The sequence below is a fragment of the Natrix helvetica genome (assembly GCF_964273705.1).
Source record: "Natrix helvetica genome assembly, chromosome: 6".
In the NCBI taxonomy this organism is placed as follows: Eukaryota; Metazoa; Chordata; class Lepidosauria; order Squamata; family Natricidae; genus Natrix; species Natrix helvetica.
Genome location: NC_138553.1, coordinates 73,644,009 through 73,666,931, shown reverse-complemented (window position 1 = coordinate 73,666,931; position 22,923 = coordinate 73,644,009). Strand labels below are relative to the sequence as shown.

General features: G+C 43.0%; 1 protein-coding gene across 5 annotated transcripts in view; it reads right to left on the bottom strand.

The window, feature by feature from the left end:
• Positions 1 to 6,595: 6,595 nt before the first annotated feature.
• MPPED1 (metallophosphoesterase domain containing 1) overlaps positions 6,596 to 22,923 on the bottom strand; it is an 83,948-nt gene continuing 67,620 nt past the window's right edge. For all 5 annotated transcript variants that reach the window (XM_081958724.1, XM_081958723.1, XM_081958722.1 and 2 more), the window contains 3 exons: positions 16,775 to 16,890; positions 11,562 to 11,675; positions 6,596 to 8,171 (listed from right to left, as the gene is read on the bottom strand). In XM_081958724.1, coding sequence (XP_081814850.1) covers positions 8,053 to 8,171; positions 11,562 to 11,675; positions 16,775 to 16,890 — 349 coding nt within the window. In that variant the 3' untranslated portion in view covers positions 6,596 to 8,052. The remainder of the gene's footprint in view (positions 8,172 to 11,561; positions 11,676 to 16,774; positions 16,891 to 22,923) is intronic.

The window sequence follows — 22,923 nt, the reverse complement described above, 5'->3', positions numbered from 1 at the left end:
GGCCCACACGGAGGCCCTGGAAGGGTGAAAAATGGGGCTCCCAGAAGTTCCGGAAGTCTGGAAATGGGCTTGTTTCCAGCTCTGGGGGGCCTCTGAAGCCCATGGGAGGCTGTTTTCTCCCTCCTGGAAGCTCAAGGAAAGCCTCCAGAGCCTGGGGAGGGCGAAAACACCCCACCATTGCCATGGTGCAGGAGGCTGAGTAGGCCACGCACCCCATGGCCACACCAACCCAGCAACTGGGCAGAGAACCGGTTGCTAAAAATTTTCAATCCCATTCCTGTGAGGAGTTCATGATCCTCCAGACATCCATTGCCTGCGATTAGTTTCATTCTGCATTCATGACTTCAGTTCTGCAAATGGCGCCTCTTGTTTTAATTTACAGCATTTGTAAAACGTAAAGCCCATTCTTGCAAACACTAGCGTCTTACCGAAAATCAGATGTGGTATGTTTAAGCTTGGGATGCTTTTGCCTCATATATCTTTATACACCCTGGTGATATTCAAAGGCACTTTTATATATCAAGAGGGAAAAGCAACAAAGAGTATTAAAATTGTGTATTTATTATTTATCCAGAGCACGAGGAAAATGTGCCATGCATCTTTGATGAGAAGAAATGGGGTTATAATTCATTTGTTTGGAAATATGAACTATTGGCTTGATTTTTTGGGTTTTTATTCAGTTGCAATGGTGATCCAAACTACATATTTGAAATTAAATGGAAATATTTCTTCTAAACATAAGTGCTGCTTGGAGAACAATCTTGTCCAAAATAATATCATTTAAATGTCCTAATCATTTATAGATGGCCATTTTAAAGGCCATTATTTTGAATACAGCATCAGTTCCTATAAATTAGAGATAGACAAGCATTAAAGTTTTTACACTGTGCACTAAATTCACAAGAACCGTTGTGTGCAGTTAAGTTTTTTAAGGGAAGGTAAGCTCTAGACATCCATTTGCATAGACGCCGAAATACCAGAATTTAACAATTTCACTATAAACCCTTTAAATTGCTTTGAGCGGGTTTTATATTTTACTGCTTCCTGAAACACATTTCTGCATTATGCCCATAAATTATATATTTCAGTATATAATTATAAAAAGTACAACATCCTGCAGGAAAAGCAAACCAGATACTCTGATATAAAAATGGCTTCTTCTCAGTTAAAAGCAAAGCCAGAAGTTCTTTTGACTTCATTAACTGCAGTTTAATTCCACCATATAACATGATTGCTACATTGCCATATCCATGACTATCTTTCAGGCAGAGGTGGTATTCAGCCAGTTCTCTCCAGTTCGGGCGAACTGGTAGCGGCGGCTGCGGGAGGCTCCATCCACCCACCCCGATGGAACGTGTGAGAACTGCGCATGCATAGAAAACAGTGCGCATGCACAGATGCGGCACACGTGAGTGAAGCCAGCGCTCTCAGGTGGTCACATTTGTGAAATGGTAGGGAAGGTAAGTGAATCCCACTGCTGCTTTCAGACCATTTTTAAAGTCAGAGAAAAGAAAGAAGGGAGGGAGGGAGGGAGGGAGGGAGGGAGGGAGGAAGAAGGAAGGAAGGAAGGAAGGAAGGAAGGAAGGAAGGAGGAAGGAAGGAGGAAGGAAGGAGAAAGGAAGGAAGGAAGGAGAAAGGAAGGAGAAAGGATGGAAAGGAGAAAGAAAGGAGAAAGGAAGGAAGAAAGAAAGGAAGGAAGGAAGGAAGGAGGAAGGAAAGAAGGAAGGAAGGAAGGAAAGAAGGAGAAAGAAAGGATGGAAGGAGAAAGGATGGAAGAAAGGATAAAGAAAGAAAGGAGGAAGGAAAGAAGGAGAAAGGAAGGAGAAAGAAAGGAAGGAAGAAGAAAGGAAGGAGAAAGCATGGAAGGAAGGAGAAAGAAAGAAAGGAGAAAGGAAGGAAGGAAGGAAGGAAGGAAGGAAGGAAGGAAGGAAGGAAGGAAGGAAGGAAGGAAGGAAGGAAGGAAGGAAGGAATCCTTACCAGTTCTACAGTCCCAAGGCAGCCAGTGCTGCAGCTCAGCCCTTCTTCCTCTGACAGGGATAGATAAAAGTCCAGACCTGCAGCTGCTCTGTTCTAAGGCTTGCCTTCCCCTTGCTACAGAGTTTTATTGCCAGTGCAATACTATGGTTGTGTTCACACGATGGTCTTAAAAGGTAATGTAAAGGTAAAGGTTCCCCTTGCACATATGTGCTAGTCGTTCCTGACTCTAGGGGGCGGTGCTTATCTCCATTTCAAAGCCGAAGAGCCAGCGCTGTCCGAAGATGTCTCCGTGGTCATGTGCCCGGCATGACCAAACACTGAAGGCGCATGGAACGCTGTTACCTTCCCACCAAAGGTGGTTCCTATTTTCTTCTTGCATTTTTACATGCTTTCGAACTGCTAGGTTGGCAAAAGCTAGGACAAGTAACGGGAGCTCACTCTATTATGTGGCACTAGGGATCTGAGCCGCCAAACTGCCGACCTTCCTGATTGATAAGCTCAGCGTCTTAGCCACTGAGCTCTAGTGATATCCAAATGCAGGCCGCCATTCTCCTGAGCACATAGATGCCAACTGGCTTCTAAAGTGGGTCTGTAGGCCCAATCTGGCTGGTTTTGGCAGAACCTGGGCACAGTTCTCATGGAAGATGCATAACGTCAACTGCTTGTGGATTATCCCTGGAACACCCACTGTTCTTTCTGTAATTCATTGCCATGACATCGCAAATAAAGTCTAACCCACTTGTCCTGAAGGCCCCAGGTACACACCACATAATTGCTGTCTTTAAAAGATTTGTTTATTGTTCTAACATGCTTGAGCGAAAATTACAACAACGTTCCAAAGCATATATAAGACCAAACTCACTCCGCTGCTGTATGAGGAGGCAAAAAATAATAATAATTCAAAATCCATACTTGGGAAATATATTAGCGAAAAATAAAACATCACCACGTGTTCTCTAAAATTCTTCTTCAGTCTCTTGTATGTTTAGGGCTTAGGGCTCATCCACACGGCATCCTTTTCTCAGCTGGAAGACAACCCAGTTCATATTCATTGAGGACTTTTTCTTGCAGCTAGGCCCTACTGAGGCAGAGTAAAGCTAGACCAAATTGGTGAGGCAAGGAAGTCGTGTTATCCATAGACAAGCAGAAGGCCTTCCATACAAACATTGTAGGAATCCTCTTTAGCGATCAGAACCTTGCAACAGTTGTTTCTCCGTGGTTATTCAAGGTTCAGCTGAGGAGAACAGTGTTGTGGCCAGCAGATCTGAAAACAGAGTTGGACAGTGAGGAGGTTGGGGAGGAACATGAGCCAGTCCTGGAGTCTGGGGAAGGCTCTGATGAGGGCTCTGCGTCAGGGGCAAAGAGGGAGCTAGACAGCAGCGAGGCAGAGGAACAGCTGGAGCCTGTTCCTAGTGTGTGCATGCACAGAGCTGCCAGAAGAAAAGAACAACTAAGAAAGTAGGGTTAACTTAAGAGTAAAGTCACATGAACGGAGAGTGGGCTTTTACAGGAAACAATTCGTTCATTCGATCCTGAAAGTTCTGTTTGTGATTATAAGAGACTCTGTGCCAAGTTTTGCTTTGCCCTGTGTTTTGGAAACTAGTTATCTGGCAGCACTCCAAACGAGATAAGGTGCGTGTGGATAAACATTCCTCGGAAAGACTGTTTGCTAAAGCCTGGCTGACTGTGAATGAAAGGAATTCACAGTCGTGTAAATAAAAGAGGTTTTGCAGGAACCAAGACTTTGCTTCTTGCTTTCTAAGGAAGCCTGGGTCAGAACAAACAGCACCTCATCCAGCCACCCTATATTCCTTAATTTCCACGAGGCTTACATTTCCCTCGGAAATCTAAAAGTATAACCACATCCACCAAATGTTTTCACTCCTCTCTCTCCCCACTGCTAATGACCAGGGCATTTCTGTGAAGGCGCCAACACCAACTTCCTAAGGTATAGTGAAAATTAAGGCTGGAGAGCAGCTCTTATTAAAATAAACCCAATTTCCCTCCAACTCAAGGACAGTAAATTAAGGAGTTTAAATTAAGTTAAGGTAAAATAATTAAGACAAATTAAGGACTTTAATTTATAAAAAAAGAAGAAAGAAGTCAAGGAAACAATCAGTCCGCTAAAAGGAGAAGATGGCAAGGAAATAATGGGCAATAGAGAGAAAACAGAACTGCTTAACTCATTCCTTGCATCAGTCCTCACCCAAGAAGAAAATAAAGCTAGTGGATACGAGCCAACGGTGTATGGTAGCAGCCAAAAATAATAATAATAAAAAAACTAATGCAATCCTTGGTTGCATAAACAGAAGGATAGAGTCAAAATCATGCAAAATATTAGTACTGCTGTATAAAACCTTAGTAAGACCACATCTGGAATACTGCATCCAGTTTTGATCACCGCATTATAAAAAAAGATGTTGAGACTTTGGAAAGAGTGCAGAGAAGAGCAACTAACATTATTAAGGGCCTGGAGACTAACGAATAAGCAAAAGAAGGCTAGTATGGGTCAGAGGTGGCTTCTTCTACTGCTGGTTTGCAGTAGTCAGGGACATGCTTTGGGCACGGACACTTCATGCACGCTACACACAGGCACAGTAGGTAAAAACAAGATGGTGGCACCTATGGCACCGCCGATAGAACCGGTTTGGAGGTGTGGCTGGCCGAGTTACTACCTACTCAGCCGAAAGAGGAGGAACCCACCTCTGGTATGGCTGGTTTAAAGAAAAAAAGGACTAGGGCTGAGAGGCTGCCACAAAGAAAAAGGGACTCAACCTATTTTCCAAAGCACCAGAAGGGAAGACAAGAAATGAGGGAGGGAAACTAATCAAGGAGAGAAGCAACCTGGAATTAAGGAGAAACTTCCTAACAGTGGGAACGATTAACCATGGAACAGAAGTTGCCTTCGGAAGTTGTGGGTGCTTCATCACTGGAGGTTTTTAAGAAGTGATTGGATTGCCATTTGTCGGAAATAGTACAGGGTCTCCTGCTTGAGTAGGGGTTGGACTAGAAGACCTCCAAGGTCCCTTCCAATTCTTTTATTTTGTATTCTGCATGGATGAGAGAGAGAGTTTAAGAGAGTTTGAAGGTTTGCACTTTTGGCTACTTTTTGGTCCATCTTAACATCACCCAACTTTGGAACAACAATCCTGTTATCCTAAAAACTGTGGAACCAACAAAGGGTCTTAATACAGTTATTTCCTTTTAAAGATTATAACTCCTTTTGTAACATTCTCACATAAAAATACATAGCATTTTGAAAGAAGTATCATCTCATGGGAAAATATTCAGAGAACATCTCCTGATTGACATACAAGGGGGGGAAAGGGGGACAAGGGAAGCTGCTTTTTTTCAAAATGTTCACTACATTTGAAGTGTATGCAATGTGCACGTAAGCCTTAGTTTGAGAAATGCAGTGTGTTTCCTCACGATTTTCACTAAAAAATCATGATTTTTCACTATAAAATCTATGTTTTAAAAAGCCACATGGAGTCATAGTATAAAATTCCACTACCTGATTGTGTACAATAATAGGTGGCAACATGTGGAAACATTCTGTGCTTGGGAAATCTATAAGAAATTCATCTTTTTTTTTTTTGTTGCTACCTTGCTGGCATGCAAACCTTAATTTGCATTTAGTCGTTTGCTCATCTCACATACCCGCATACCTCCGTTAGGAGTGAGAGAAGCTAATCCACAAAAACAAATTATTTTAAAAAATAGAGGGTTACCCTACAGCAGTGATGGCTAACCTTTTTCCCATCGCGTGCCAAAAGTGGGGGGAGCGCAGGGGAGTTGTGTGCGGGCATGCCCACACCCATAATGCTATGCGCACGACCCCCACCCTCCCTCCAGCTTTTGACACACGATGGACCCGCTTTTCGCTCTCTCCAGGCTCCAGAGGCTTTCTAGGAGCTTGGGGAGGGCGAAAAGAGCTTCCGGAAGCCTCCAGAGGGCAAAAAACGGTCCTACCCGAACTTCCATTCCCGAACTTCCATTCCCGAACTTCCATTCCCGAACTTCCGGTTTGCACGTTGGGTTGTTTTTCGTCCTCCGGAGGCTTCAGAGAAGCCTCTGGAAGGCAAAAAATGGCTGAAAAAGAAGGCCGCAGCTGGCCAGGGTGCATATGTGCACTGGAGCTGACAGGGCAATGCTTCGCGTGCCCTGACAAATGGCTCACATGCCATAGGTTTGCCTTCACAACCCTACAGTGAGAAATCTTCTCTATGGCTGAAAATGTTGGTCGGTTTCTGAACAATATCACAGATCCAGTTAAGCTGAAGCTGCAAATGATGAGGCCAGGGAAGCTCCTGGGCACGGCAATAACAAAATAACCCCTTTCGTGTTCAGTTGTGACATAGTGAGAAACAGATGTGTACATAGCATTTAGCACTTTTCCTGGTCTTGGCCTGTGAATCAATCAATCTTCAATGTGAAAATGTTTGCTTTCCATATCTGGAGACTCCTGTACCTTCTGATTTCACAGAACTAGCAACTGCATTGAATTTCTTCTAATGCTAGTGATCACATTGAAGTGATTCTTAGTGCTTGACGTCAGAATTGCTATGTTTGATTTATCAATGAAGTGCTATCTATTCAGGGCTGTTTTTTTAAAAAAAATCTTGCCATTATTATTTTTTTACAAATAACTCAAGGCAGTGAACATATTTATTACTCCTTCCTCAACTCCTATTTTCCCCACAATAACAACCTTGTTATTGGTTATTGGGCTGAGACAGAATGATTGGCTCAAAGTCATCCAGCCAGTTTTCATGTCTAAGATGGGACTAAAACCAGTGGTGGGATGCTGCCGGTGTAACAACCGGTCTGGTGAGCGCATGCGCAGCACTGAAAATGGAGCATTCAGAAGCTCAGCTGCTTAACTTCCAAGTCAGCAACGGTAAGTAGAACAGCTGGGGGAGGGAATCAGCTGTGCCACGCAATTGAGATGAGCTAGAAAGCAGGAAATAAAGGACAGAGTAGAGCAGGGGCGGGTGGGTGGGGCCAGCTGATTGTCGGAGCGAACCGGTTCTCCTGAACCTGTCCGAACCGACTGAATACCAGCTCTGACTAAAGCTCACAGTCTCCTAATTTCTAGCCTGATACCTTAACCACTACGCCAAACTGGCTTTCAGTCTTAATGATCATACAGATTGGTCTTATCCAGGATCACTGCTATGACCAAATTATGTTTAAAAATAACAGCAAAAAACCAACAACAGGACCTGAACAATCTGTTTAATTTGCTTTGGGGAACTGTGGGTTCTACCTGATGCTTCCACATCATTGCTCAAGAAAAATTCACCGGAGGCCACTGCTATTGGCCCTAAGAAAAATTCAGTGGAGGCCACCACCTAAAAGTTGGTAGATAAGATTTAAAAGTAGCAGGATATCTTACTTATCGGGAGGAAAAAATAATTCCTGAGTCTTCATCTGATTTTAAAACCACTTCATTTTTAAAATGTTTCTGTTGTGCACAGCAGTTCAGTAATTCATATTATAACATTTTTCTTTTCACGTTCATTCCCTGTTGCAAACAAGAGTTGCTGTTTTTCTACACTGTACTGTAAAACTGAAAGAATGGGTATAGACTTCAAAACAATGTAGAATAAGACTATTATTCTTTTGGTGATTACATGGAGATACTGTTTAAAGAAAGTGCATTTCACACAATCACAAATTTTGACTCTCGATGTGATTATTCCTCGGTACAGATATAAATGAAAAGGCTGTTACTGAACACACATATAAAACTGCAAGCATTCATAACAAATCATGTGGCTGAAGAGAGGTGTCCTTTCATAAATTCAATACAGCATATGGAATATACAAAATGCACCAATGTCTATAATGCAGAAGTTGTTTCCTTTTTCATATTAACAATGTTTTTAAAACAATGAAATGCTAAACCCAGGAATACACTTTCCAAAGGTTGTGATGCCAAACGCCTTTGTTACTTGTCCATTTGTATCTTTCCACATTGTCTATAAAGAACAATAAAAATAATGCCACAATTTCATGGTTACTTGGCTCTTTTAGGGTGGCATAAATTACATATTTCCATTCTGGCACAATTATGTGTTTCTTGGAGTAGGTAAATCAATTACTATAGGTGGGTTCAATGGCTGGTAATTCATGGTACAGACAGAAGCATTCACGTAGGTAGTCGTTCCGTCAGCCATAACACCGTAACCTAAAAAAATTAAAAACATTGTTATAAATAAGCTTTTCTTCAGTACACTGTTTCTGTTATACATCAAAGTGCCCCTATCGGAGTCTGAATCTGCGGGGGAAGATGAGCTGAAACAAGAGCCGACAGAAATTGAGAGGGTGGCTCCGTTGGCCTTGGGGGAAACTGGGAAAAGGTAGAGTCAAGGCTTTTCAGGATCAGAAAGTCTTGGAGATAGGGAAGAGGAGGAAAGACACAGCTCAGGCGAAGAGCAAGGACCACCCACTCCTGATCCTAGAACTCGGAGAGAAGAGAGAAGGCAAGAACGCAGACTGAGCCGGCTACTAGGGAAGAGAGTGCCCCGCCCCCCTTCAGAGCCAACAGAAATTGAGAGGGCAGCTCTGTTGGCCTTGGGGGAAACTGGGAAAGGGTAGAGTCAAGGCTTTTCAGGATCAGAAAGGCTTGGAGATAGGGAAGAGGAGGAAAGACACAGCTCAGGCGAAGAGCAAGGACCACCCACTCCTGATCCTAGAACTCAGAGAGAAGAGAAAAGGCGAGAACTCAGACTGAGCTGGCTACTAGGGAGAAGAGTGTCCTGCTCCCCTTCACAAGGCACACCTGGGGACTGAGAGGTAAGGAGGTGCCAGTGGGAGGGGCATTTGTCAGTAACAAGCACTGAATCTGTGGAGCCTGGAGATTACTGTGCTCTGTCCTGATCGGTGAAACTTTTTTTTACTTTACTTTGTTAAGCATTTGTTTACTATCAGACGAACCGGCCCAAACCGGTAGCATTTCACCCCTGATTCAAATGAATGGATATTAAGCGTCCATTCAAGGCAGGATCTTTGCATGTTGGATCTGGAGGTCTCCATAGAATTCAGATTCCTTTGAGATATTCTGAAGCCAAATTAAATGAACATCCAGAGTGAGTTAAGAAGAAAAGAAAGAAAAAGCATATGTACCATCAGAGCATTACGGTTTACTTGCTCTGTTTCTTGCTTTTACCCCTATAAAGATATTTTCGATATTAAGAGCTTTTAAATAGTACTGTGTTTCCCCCAAAATAAGACAGGGTCTTATTTTCTTTTGAACCCCAAAATAAACACTTGGTCTGATTTTCGGGGAGGTCTTATTATTTTTGAGGCGGTGAGCATGGTCACCTCATGGCTGCAGCAGTGTTGCAATATTTTCAGGGAGGGCTTATTTTGGGGGGGAGGGCTTATTTTAGCACATGCGCTTAAAAGCCTGATTGGGCTTATTACCCGGGGATGTCTTATTTTCAGGGAAACAAGGATATTCAGAGATTGAACATCTGTTACTTCTATATAACTGAATGTCACAATGACCCATGTCTCCCTTGATAAGTTGGCTTTGTTGCTACCCTTCATATACGGATGTTTGGAAATAACCTATTAATTGCAGCAGGTTCTATATGTTACGGAATTTGACAGAGTGCAATTCATCTCAGAGGTGGTTCCTGCCAGTTCAGCCGAGTAGGTAGTAACTCGGCCTCCCACGCCCCCGAACCAGTTCTATCTGCGGCGCCATAGGCACCGCCATCTTGTTTTTTGCTTCTGCGCATGCACAGAAGCATTTTTTTATTACTGCGCATGCGCGCGTGGCCTGAGCGAATCGGCAGTAGCAGGAGCCGAACCCACCCCTGCCTCAGCTAAATTATAGAGACATTTCCATAGAGCAAATCATAAAGTAAAGCCTGAAGGAAATTTATTTTACAGAGAAGCAAAATACAGACATTTGAGGTTAATCATGGTTCTGGAAGATCCAAAGCTTCAGAAAATTATTATTCCCCGATTATCTTTGGAAAAATATATCGAATTCTAGCAAAAAAATTGTTGTAGAGTATCTTTTTGGCATTGTATGAAAAATCCTGAGATACAGAGATAATAATGTAGATGTAATAAATGTACGTCGAAAAATAAAGCAGGGTGCAGAGAAGATAATGAGGAACAGCTTTTCACTGAAAATAATAGAATTCTGTCACATGAGGAAGAATTTTAAAGCCGGATGTTTTCCACAAAGAATAAGGTTTTCATGAAAATAGACTGGTGGTACAGTAATTATTTCTTTCCCAGAAATTCAGTAAATGGACACTTGCTTTGTCTCTTTAGTTAGTAGCACATATCAGCAGCATCCATGTCATAATGGAACATTCTAGTACTTAGTTTTTTTTGTTCAGATCATCATTTTGAATAACTTGAGAAATCCAAGGTAAAAATCCACTTTGTTATTTTATGTAAATTACTCTCATCTGCTGGAATATATACTCCCGTTCCCTTTACTGTGTTTATTGCTTAACAGATGCTGGTATGAAAAAAACATTCCAACTTAATGGAATGAGCTCCGATGTAGTGCCTGAGCCAACACTATGCAGGTAGTCCTCAACTTATGACCACAATTGAGCTCAATTTGTGAATCGCTGCAGTTGATGCGTTAGTAAACCAGTTTGTTAAGGGAATCTGGCTTCTCCGTTGACTTTGTTTGCCAGAAGGTCGCAAAGGGGGATTACTGTACATGAAGTTGGGACACAGCAACAGCCATAAATATCAACCTGTTGCCAAACATATGAATTTTGATCACATGATCGTTGGACACTGGAAAGGCCATAACTTGGAAAACGATCATAAGTCACTTTTTTTCAGTGCTGCTATAACTTTCAATGGTTGTAACTTAACTTAACTTAACTTTATTCAATTTCTAGACCGCCCCTCTCTCAGAAGGGACTCGGGGCGGTAAGTTGAGGACTACTCTATCTGTATATTTCTGCCACTGAAAGCAGGTTCCCGAGCTCCGTTTTCAGCTGCAATGGCCTCCTACAACCCTCTTCCAGTGAAAACGGAGCTCGGGAAAGCCGCACGCGACCCTTGCGAGCTCAGTTTTAGGCTGTGACAGCCTCCTGCAACCCACTGCCAGCAAAAAAGGAGCTCTGTTTTCGCTGGCGGAGACTCTGTGAGCCAGTCCTTTGCTGTTTCCAGGGCAGCCCCGCGGGCCAGATCTAAGCATCTGGATCCATCCCCCAGGCCTTGGGTTTGACACCCCTGGGCTAGAGTTTGCATTGCTAGTTGATAAAAAGTAGGTCCTTCAAGAGGATCCATACAAGGGACTATATGTGGTGGTGGGGAGTCAACATAGTGGCCATGATTATACAGTTGCCTTATAGCCTTTTTTGTCCTCCTCTATAGATACAATTATTCACTCTTGCTCCTCACTATGCAAAAACTGATTTTTAAGCTTATTCAACGCGACTGACGTTTTTTTATAGCCTAAAGCAGAGGTGATTGAAGTGCAATCAATCAACGTATCTCTTGCCTACTCCAGCGAATATCTCAACAACTTTATATTATTCATTTTAATTTTCATGCATGGGAAATAAGACGCACGCATACAATTCCTGACCTTCGTGAATGTGTCCAAAAACATGCAGCCGTGGTTGTATTCGTCTCTGGATTGTATTCAGCAGCTCAACACAGCCCACCCGTTGCATTTTCTTAGGAACCCAGTCTAGAAAACCTTCAAAATAAGAAACAAATACAATTTATAAGATGCTGAAAAAATCTTTATATCTCAAATTCAAGACTCTACTTCATTCTATATCTAGCTCTTCTAGCTTTAAGTGAATGTCTGGAAACGTTTTTTTGTTCATGTACAGAAATAAGAGTGAATAACGATAATAAAATCGAATAAAATTGAATGGTGATGTATACAAGCACGAGGTATTATAATCAATCTACCCACTAAAAGCTGCATTCGTGTGTGTGTGTAAGATAGAGATGGTTCTAATAAATGCAAATATACAATTTTGGTCAAAAAATGCAAAAGAAAGCCTCAATAAATGTATCAGATAATTTTATTATTCTTTTACCTGTACATTAGGATGTGGTTTATTGTTGGGGTAGAACCCAAGTGAAAAATATAAAATAAGCCCAGAGGCCATTTTTGATATTTGTAATGGAGCTAAAATAATTGCGATGTCTTAAATGCAGATTTTTAGCAGAGAAAGAATTCACTTAACAGTTTAGCATTCAACAAAGGAGTTGTCAGCCAATGACAGTAACTTGTAGGGAAAGGATCAAATCTAAGTGTGAAGGGAGCTGTTGACTTTAGTTAAGAACAGTGAATATAATTATTCCTCGTGGCTTCAATATTTGCTTTCTGGCATATTAAAAATTATAATTTGGTGGCAATATTTGGAAAATCCTGGGAATTCTATTCAAGATCTTCATCTTGGGGCAAGTGTATATGGCCCCATTCAGACTGAGATTACTGTATGTCAGAGGAAATTTAGTTCTTCTCCCAATCCTGCTGTTTCCTTGTATTAAATGGATACGCAACTTCATTTGACAGGATTAAAAAGAAATAAAAACTACTGACCACTCTTTCTGTGAGGAGTTATCTTAAGGCTGTGATGGTGAACCTATGATATGCGTGCCGCAGGTGGCACACAGAGCCCTCTCTGCGGGCACACCAGCTGTCGCCCCAGCCTCGTGCTGGCCAGCTGATTTTGGGGTCTCTGCCACACATGCGCGAAGGTGCATGTGGGGACACGCATGCATGCATGGGGACATGTGCATGCATGCATGGGGATGTGTGCGTGCATGCATGGGGGTGCTCACATTGCATTTGGGGGCCTTGCGCGGTTCCCCCATGCCCCATTTTGGGTCTGGAAGGCCTCCTGCACCAACCTGCAAGCCAAAACGGGGCACGGGGGACCGTGCGAGACCTTCCCCGTGTGCCATTTTGGGCCTGGAAGGCCTCCTGCACAAACCTGGAGGCCAAAAATGGGCAAGGGAGGTTGAGTGCAAGGATACGGGGGGTGGGGAATGCCAGGGGGGTCACGCGTGCATTGTATTATGGATGCAGGCGCGCACGCTTTCGTCGTGCAACAACGAAAAATTAGCCACCACTCTCTTGAAACTTGTAGGAGAATTCCCATTGAGCCAGATATGATATGTGATATGATATTATTTTTACAATTCCAGCTGTCTGTGTTGTCTGAAAAAGATGGACGCAGATCAGTCATCTTCATCCCAAAGAAGGCAGATCCTAGTTCAATGTTGGGGTCCTTCACAGTAGAAGGACTTCAGATGTGGACCAAATCTGTGAGAAGTGGTGAGCTCCCCACCATTAAATCACATTCAAGCAGAGGCTGCAATAACTCAGCTGGTTGAATATGGATTTCTGCCCAGAGCAATAGGTTGAACTCAGTGGCTTCAGTGGCTTCCTTCATGCAGAGCTCTGATTGGGGATAATGGCTGAAGAAATCAAGGTGATGCATTCTGAGGAGCTAAGGAAGCTTCACACAAATGGCAGAATCCAGCTTCAGGACACTTCCAGGTGGGATGTGAACAGGGCAGAAGGGTGCAGGGTCAAAAAGTCAAGGTGACACCAATAACAATGCAATCAATCCTCATCCTCATCTTTTAATGACCCCATAATCCCATGAGTGTTTAATGGCCAGATGCCCTTCCTGTCGCCAGTGCAGAGTTTGTTCAGTAGATACATTCTCAGCATGCCCAGAGAGAGAAATATCTGCCGCTACCTAAGATCAAACTTACAACTTCCTGATTGTGAGGCGAGAGCTCCACCTCTAAGACACTGTACCACTCCCATAACAATGCGATCAATGCCCGGCCCTTTTGTATGTACAAAACAGGAGTGAGGCTTCAGTCATGTAGTGGTAACTGGAATGTTTTCACATGCTGTAGCACACACACACACACACACACACACACACACACACCACCCCAGGACAGTCCTGGAAATAGTCCTTGACAAATAAGTGAACTATTCCAGAAGCTGGAAGCAGAAAAGGGCAACTGTGATTTCTTCCATTTCCATTTCTTCCTAGGTACGGTAGGCCTTGCTGGGGTGAAAATTGCTGAATTTAAAGTGAGGACGGAATTCTCTTCGCTAAGGAAAGTTCAGCTGAATATTGGGAACTGTTAATTACACGTATTTAACCCGGATAAACAGAAGTGAACGCTTGCCTTGTGCGAAAATTAGCAAATTGTTCCGTAGTGCGAATAAATTCCTCTAATAAGCACCTTCATTTTGCTCATTTTAAGAACTTGCTGCTGCACTACGGAGGCTACAGCTCTGAGTTTCTGCGAGATTGAGGATTTGAGATGGAGGGCAGTAGTTGAAGGTCTTAGGGTATCATGCAGAATGAATCCAACCTGAGTGGCCATCAGAGACCTTTCGTGAAACCATGTGCCAGGTAAGGCCACAGACTCAGCTTTAGTAAATAGCAGAGATAGCAAATGTGTTCCTGCATCTAACTCTAACCTTGCCTTCAGTTGCTTAAACCAGGGGTCCCCAAACTTTTGGACCTCAGGGACCACTAAAATCACAATTTGAAATCCTGTGGATCTAACTTGGAACGGCCTAGTTCAGCGATGGCAAACCTTTTTTGGCTCGCATGCCATAAGTGGGGAGAGTGCAAGGGGGTCGTTTGCAGGCATGCCGCACCCATAATGCAATGTGCGACCCCCCCAGTGTGCATGCGCGCACTACAGGCGCGACCCCCCCATTTTTGCATGCTTTTTTCACCCTCCCCAGTCTCCAGAGGCTTTATAGGAGCATGGGGAGGGCGAAAATAGCCTCCCCCACCCCCCCGGAAGCCCTCCGGAAGCTTTAGGGACCTTCAAGAGGCTTCCCTGAAGCCTCCGAAGCAGTCAAAACGACCCTCCAAGCAAACCGGTTTGCTCGGAGGGTCGATTTAAGCGCTCTGAAGGCTTCAGGGACCTTCAGGAAGCTTTCCTGAAGCCTCGGGAGCAGTCAAAATGACCCTCTGAGCAAACAGGAAGTCCGTTTCCGAACTTGCGGTTTGCCCATAGGGCTGTATTTTTGCGCTCCGGAGGCTTTAGGGAAGCTCATGAAGCCTCCGGAAGGCCTCCAGGGAGGCGGGGGAGGCTCTTTTCGCCCTCCCCAGGCTCCTATAAAGCCTCTGGAGCCTGGGGAGAGCGTGCCATAGGTTCGCCATCACTGGCCTAGTTGATTGTTGGCAACATTGATTTATACTTTTCTGGTGGTTGCAGATTACTGTTTAACCCACATTTTAAAAGAATGGAAAGAAAAGAATATCTAAGGCAGTCTCCTTAGTGTTCGCTAGGTTTCATAAATTATTCTTAGTTTGTGTAGTCAGGTGTACATAATAAGTTGCAAACATATGGGAAAGCTTCAGAAGGTTGGCATTGCGTGCAGACAAAAACATGTTCAACATAAATAACGCTTAATTTAATGAAGAAGTTAATTTCATGGATTTCAGTTTGCAAAATTTTTGAAGTGGAAATACTTTTTGCCTTTTATATACCACCTCATTTACAATGAATTATTTCCAGTCATGTGACGACAACTTGAATTTCAAGCCTCTCTTTGCTTGAGCAAAGTTTTGCAACAGCAGAAGTTGACAAGTTGCCGTACAATACGACGTCCCTGAGAATCCTGCGCAAGGGCACCATATGCAATTGCCGAGGGTCACTGCTTAACAGTGGTGCAAGAACATAAACCAACGAGAAGGGAAAGGCCCAGCACATGGTGCAACCAGGTGGTTGCTAGAGGAATGAAATATGAACAGAAAGGCAAATCAAAAGGGTGATTTGGAAAAGAAGTTAGAGGATTTTTTTTAAATGAAAGAGGAGTGAAGGAGACAATTCATTCTCTCAACTGAACAATTCATACAGTTCCCACCAGATCAGCCACAGCAGGCTGGATTGGAGGGGAAGGGGTTGGGTTATGAGAACGCAGAGGTGAAATGTAGGTGTGGCTTGGTGGGCATGGCTGGGGAAGGATACTGCAAAATCCCCGTTCCCTCCCCACCCCACTAACCTGCGTTCCAGCTCTGTTCTCCTGTGCAGGGCAACAAAAGAAGACCCAGACGATCAGCTGGGACTCAGGAGGCAGTGAATAGATGGGGGCGAGGCCAGCCAGAGGTGGCATTTGCCGATTCTCTAAACTACTCAAAATTTCTGCCAGAAGCAGTCAGAACCGGCAGCATACCACCTCTGGCTTATATGCTAAGTCCTAGATAGAAGGACTACAGAAAGGCAGGAAATGAGAGTTGGGTACGAGATAAAAGATCTAGGGGCATATGTAATGGGAAGTATAAAAAAAGTCAAGATGGTAGTTGATCTAAAGCCCCACACATGTTTCACGTAAAAAGGTCAAAGCTTCAAAATACAAATTGTGGCTGCCATTTTGAGTTTGTTTTACCACTGGCTGTGTGAATGCCCTCGATAGTATCTAATGGTGCCCTATTCTCTTGAGAAATATGATTGTTAACTTGTAGAAACTTTGAGTTGGGAGATATGGCGTTCGCTTGCAGTGAGGCGCGTTTTAAAAATTTGCAATGCAAATTTAACTCCGCTTTAACTTTGAATTATTTTATTCCCAGTGATTAACGAAGGACAATTCTATCAAGAGACTTTACTAATGTTAGGGCAATAAGCAGACAGGAAATACTACTGTAATCACCCCAGAAACACATCAATTTACATCTGAAGAGCTGCATGGAAAAAGCAAAGCCTGAAAATTGTGATCTGTCCCCAAGGACACAGCAGAGACATATAAATTGAACTGAATCAGATAAGCGTGTTTCGGTGTTTTCTTACCAAGAGGCGGTCCGTGTGTAATAAGAATGTCTATTCCATCTGGAATTAGGTTCCATTTCTCTAGGAGTGCTTGGCCTCGTGGAAGATTAAAGCCCCAGCCATAAAACCAAGGTTGCCTGCCAAAGAAAAGGGGAAGATAAGTCTTCAATGCTTCACACATGCTGTAGTTAGCCAGCTGAGCTCCGGTACAAGAGGAGAAGGCCTCTGAATCCACACAGGCAACGTGTCTAATAGCTCAACTCAAATGTTGCAAAAGCATGTGTGTGCCACTGCAATTCTGAGTTTATTTATAATGCATGGACACTCGTGTAATCTGAAAAAAAAACATTACCATATCTACTTTCAAAGAATATTCATTAATAAGCAATGAATATTACGCTTTTACTAATTTTAGCACATTTGAACCAGTGTAGATGACCTCTAAAGTAAAATAAAATGCCTTGCTTGGGATGTCTGCATTTATTCTCCTACTGTGTTTAGATAATCTCTTTATTATAAAGTGAGTTCCTTCATGCAAAATGCAGTATTTTTCAGAGTATAAGATGCACTCCCCCCCCCCAAACAGGGTGAAAATTTGGGTGCATCTTATATACCGAATGTAGCCCCGCCCACCACCACCCTTTGGCTTCTGTCTGCCAGCAATTTGCCTTCTTGCAGCAAACAGTGAACAGTCTGTTTCAGTACAGCCTGATTAGCACAAGCAGCTGATTGTCACCTCCCGACGATCAGCTGTTTCAGGCTGCAAGGATTGCCATAACCTATTGCCGCGTCCCCGGGCCCCATTTTTGGCCTCCACATCCCATTTTTGGCCGCTGTGTGCCCTATTTTCGGCCTCTGCATGCCCTATTTTCTGCCCATTTTGATTCCATAGCGGAATGGTACCCGGTACCACAGAGGGAATGGGAATTTTGCAGTATCCTTCCCTTGCCACGCCCACAAAGCCACTCTATGCCCACAAAGCCACACCCACAGAACCGGTAGTAAAAGAAATTGAATCCCACCACTAAGTTGCAGGCTGAGAAGGGGCAACCTGGCTGAGATATATATCGTTTCCAATCCAAGTTGTTGGATTATATCAGATCCAAGAAAACTGTTGGGCTGATCCTTTTTAATCTCTAGATTACAAAATTTGAAATGTACAATTAGTAGTTTTTTTTGGGGGGAAAAAGATCTGTGCCATATTCTCCTGCTATGAGTTCTATTACTCTCATTTTTCAGATTCAAACCTTTTGTTCTGCAGTTGCAGTTTTGATATAGTTTGCATTACATCAATGTTAATAATAAAAAAACTCTGTATCAATACTTGAATGCGTTGGTTGTCACATCAAGCTAACTGCCTGCTGCTTTTGCTCTGTCCCATAAGGAAAAAATGAAAGGCTGGTATGATTTTATAAGCTTTATAATAAGTGCAGCTTGAAGACTGTTTAGTATCAGCTGCTCGTTCTTTGTAGATGCTTTTTTGGAGTAGCCTGAAATCACTCCTTGTCTGCATTAAAAAAAAAAGATAATTCTTTGAAAGTCTTCTGAACTATTCCTTGTACATTGCTTGACAAAATCCAAAGAAACTGCCCTCAAAGCCCTCACAGTTTCCATCGTACTGATGCATTAATAGCATTTTCAGAAAATTATGTTGTCTGCCCTTTTTCTGATTTTTAAATGTGTACCTTTGAAATCCTATCAAGATTACACACAAACCTAAATATATGTAAAAATATGCACACCAAGAGCTATTTTGAATGCAAACTATTTTTCAGAGAGAATCAGTGTCATCTAACATAAGAATTTACTGGGACAGAAGGATGTAGCAATCTTTAAAAATCGTACTTTCCTCTTTTTTAATAGATAACTCTTTTAAAGATCTTCCTCTTGATTTATTTATTTCCCTGTAGTTATTCTCCCTATCATGTCCAAGTTTCCTCATCTGAGTATCAGAATGAGATGCTTATGGAGATCAGGTGTACATGCTTCTAATCCACAAATTAAATCACTTTTTTTTTTTTACTGTGGACAGAAAATCAGTTGGCATTTCCACCCAGGCAGTTAATACTGGAGCAATTAATACAGTTAATTTAGCAGTAGAAGAAAATAATATTCCACTCTTCTGTTACTAAACAGTTTTAGGGGAAGGGAGAACATAATATGCATGTCTCTCCTTCCTAATCTTGAGACTCTAGAAAGAGTGAAGAGAAGAGCAACAAAGATGATTAGGGGACTGGAGCTAAAACATATAAAGAACAGTTTCTAGAACTGGGCATGTTTAGTTTGATGAAAAGAAGGACTAGGGAAGATATGATAGCAGTGCTCCAATATCTCAGGGGTTGCCACAAAGAAGACGGAGTCAACCTATTCTCTAAAGCACCTGAGAATGGTTGCAGGAACTGGGTATGTTTAGTTTAAGAGAAAGAAGGATTAGGGGAGACATGATAGCAGTGTTCCAATATCTCAGGAGTTGCCACAAAGAAGAGGGAGTCAAGCTATTCCCCAAAGCACCTGAAGGCAGGACAAGAAGCAATGGATGGAAACTAATCAAGGAGAGAAGCAACCTAGAACTAAGGAGAACTTTCCTGACAGTTAGAACAATTAATCAGTGGAACAACATGCCTCCAGAAGTTGTGACTGCTCCAACACTGGAAGTTTTAAAGAAGAGATTGGATAATCATTTGTTTGAAGTGGTATAGCAGGGTGTTGGGCTAGAACAGAGGGCCCCAACCTTTGGGGCACCAGGGCCTGGTTTTGTGGAGAGAGGTTTTTCTGTGAATCAGAGGGGATGTGGTTTTGTGTGCTGCCTGCATCCCATGAACGGGGCTTCGCTTGTTTGTGTAGCCCAGTTTCTGGCATGCCACGGACCGGTGCTAATCCATGGGCCAGGGGGCGTGGCCAGGGTGGGAGTGGCCAGCTTGACGTCACTCATGTCAGAGGCGCCTATAGCGGACTGAGCGCTCTGCCAGTGAAAACAGGCTCCTGAGTTCCATTTTCGGCTGCGACAGCCTTCTGCAACCCTATGGCAGTGAACACGGTTTCGTTTTTGTTGGCAGAGGAACCATGGGCTGGTCCTTCGCTGTCTCCAGGTCTGCCCCACAGGCCAGATCTAAGCACCCCGTGGGCCAAATACGGTCCCCGGGCCTTGAGTTTGACACCCCTGATTTACCACCTCACATCTCTGCATTACCTATCAGGAACAAAGTAATTTAGTGTGTCCGACCTGAGAAGTGGATACCACCAGATTCCCATGACTCCAGATGATCATGAGAAGAGAGCTTTCATTTGCCTCCTGATATTCTAAGAGTACAGTTGGATGAGTCAGGTTTTAGCAGGAGCCTTAGTGACTTTCCAGCAGCTGATGGAACGAATGGTAGGGAACATGAATTTGATCGAGGTGTTAGTTTATCTAGATGACATTATCATCTTTGGAGAGACACTAGAATGACACAAGAAGCACCTAGAAAAAGTCCTGATACAACGCCATGAAGAGGGGTTGAAGCTATCACCGGAGAAATGTCACTTTTATCAGCCATCAGTCACCTACCTTGGGTGTGTTTTCTCCCCTGATGGGATACTGATATCGTAGGGGTCCCTCAGATAGGCTCAAGAAAAGGTGGCAGCTGTTCCTCCTGGAAGAACATAGGGAAGTGGTGCTGATTGTGCTACACGATTAGCATGGACATTTGGGGCCAGGGAGAGCCTTCAAGTTAGTGAGAAATTGGTTCTACTGGCATTGTATGAGATGGAGGACTACTGTTAGTCCCTGCCTGTGCTGCATCTAAAGAAAGACCTACCCCTCTCACTCCCATCCCAATGAGCCACCTGCAAAATCAAGAGCCCATAGAGCTAGTTTGCATTGACTACCTATGTCTGGAACTAGATACCAGTGTCCAGGGGAATGCATTGGTACAATATGTACATTGCACAGGCTTTCCCAATGAAGGACCAGTACACTGTTGTGGTAGCCAAGATCGTGGTAGAGAAGTTCTTTGTTCACTATGGATTACCCCAGTGCATACATTCTGATAAAGGAAGAGATTTCAAGAGCAATCTAAATCCAACAATTGCTTGATCTGATGGGCATTTGGAAGTTGCTCACCACTCCCTACCATCCACAAGGGGACCTACCATCCACAAGGGGACCTACCATCCACAAGGAGACCTACCATCCACAAGGGGACCTACCATCAACAAGGGGACCCACAGCCTGAGAGGTTCACTCTCACCCTCCTTGACATGTTAGGGACAATGACCTATAAATTATTTTTAAAACCCTTCATTTTTCCACTTTTAATGTAACAGATACTACATTTAATATAATACAATAATACACAGGCAAACAATTGATACAAACTCAAGGTAAATCGCTCCAAATACAATTGCAGAAAATACGACTTTAGCAACAGAGTGGTCAACACCTGCAATGCCTACCTGACTCTGTTGTTAGAGCCTCAAACCCTCATAGCTCCAATCTCAAACGCCTAACCCATTCTTAAGAGGTCATAAATGGGGCGTGCATAAGCTCACCAGCATGCCTACTGTCCCTGTCCTACTGTCCCCATTTATCTGTATTTACTTCCTTTGTTCATGTTTATGTTCATACCTATACTTGTTATCTTGTACATGTTTGATAAACAAACAAATAAAAATAAATAAAAGCTGTATAATTCAATTGGAAAACAAACCGAAATCTTTTAGAGGGGAACAATAATAAAACATGTACAATGACATGGCTGCATATGTGTGCACACTTTCTCCTAAGTAGGGATGTGACTATGCTCAGACTTACCCAATCAGATTCAAACTGATGTTAAATAGTAAACAGTACCCCCTGCCATCAATTAAAGTGACTCTGATCAAGCCCATATAAAATCCAGCTGTTCTAGTAGGACTTTTTTTGATACTTACTCAATTACCTCTTACAGCAAAAGCCACAATCTGTAAAGAGCTTTAAAACTTTGACACCAAGCTGGCAGGAATAGCCAACACTCCAGAAGATAGTCTTAAGATACAGAAGGATCTTGACAAACCTGAACATTGGGCACTATCTAATAAAATGAAATTCAATGGTGAAAAGAGTAAGGTTCTACATTTAGGCAAGAAAAACAAAATGCACAGGTACAGTATAGGTGGTACCTTGCTCAATAGTAGTAACTGTGAAAGGGATCTTGGAGTCCTAGTGGACAACCATTTAAATATGAGCCAGCAGTGTGCAACAGCTACCAAAAAAGCCAACACAGTTCTAGGCTGTGTAAACAGAGGGATAGAATCAAGATCACATGTAGTGTTAATACCACTTTATAATGCCTTGGTAAGGCCACACTTGGAATACTGCATTCAGTTTTTGTCGCCACAATGTAGAAAAGATGTGGAGACTCTAGAAAGAGTGCAGAGAAGAGCAACAAAGATGATTAGGGGACTGGAGATTAAAACATATGAAGAACGGTTGCAGGAACTGGGTATGTCTAGTTTAATGAAAAGAAGGACTAGGGGAGACATGATAGCAGTGTTCCAATATCTCAGGGGTTGCCACAAAGAAGAGGGAGTCAAACTATTCTCCAAGGCAACTGAGGGCAGAATAAGAAGCAATGGGTGGAAACTAATCAAGGAGAGAAGCAACTTAGAACTGAGGAGAAATTTCCTGAGAGTTAGAACAATTAATCAGTGGAACAGCGTGCCTCCAGAAGTTGTGAATGCCCCAACACTGGAAGTCTTTAAGAAGATGTTGGATAGCCTTTTGTCTGAAACGATATAGGGTTTCCTGCTTAGACAGGGGGTTGGACTAGAAGACCTTCAAGGTCCCTTCCAACTCTGCTATTGTATTGTATTACTATCAGAGGGCTCTTATTGTTGGAAGGTATCAGTCAGGATAAGGGTACACAAGGCATTTGATATACCATGGAACACAAATAATCATCAATGTGGAGAAAATATGGCACAATAGTGACATTACTAAGAACGGGATGTCCCTCCAAAATTGATGAATAAACAAAAAGAAAACTGGTCCGAGAGGCTGCCAAGAGGCCTATAGAAACATTGAAGGAGCTGCAGGAAATTCTGACAAGTATTGGTTGTGTACAGGGGTGAAATGCTACTAGTTCGGGCCAGTTTGCCTGAACCAGTAGTAAAAAGAAAAATGCTACCGGTTCAGGTGACCCGTCGTCAGC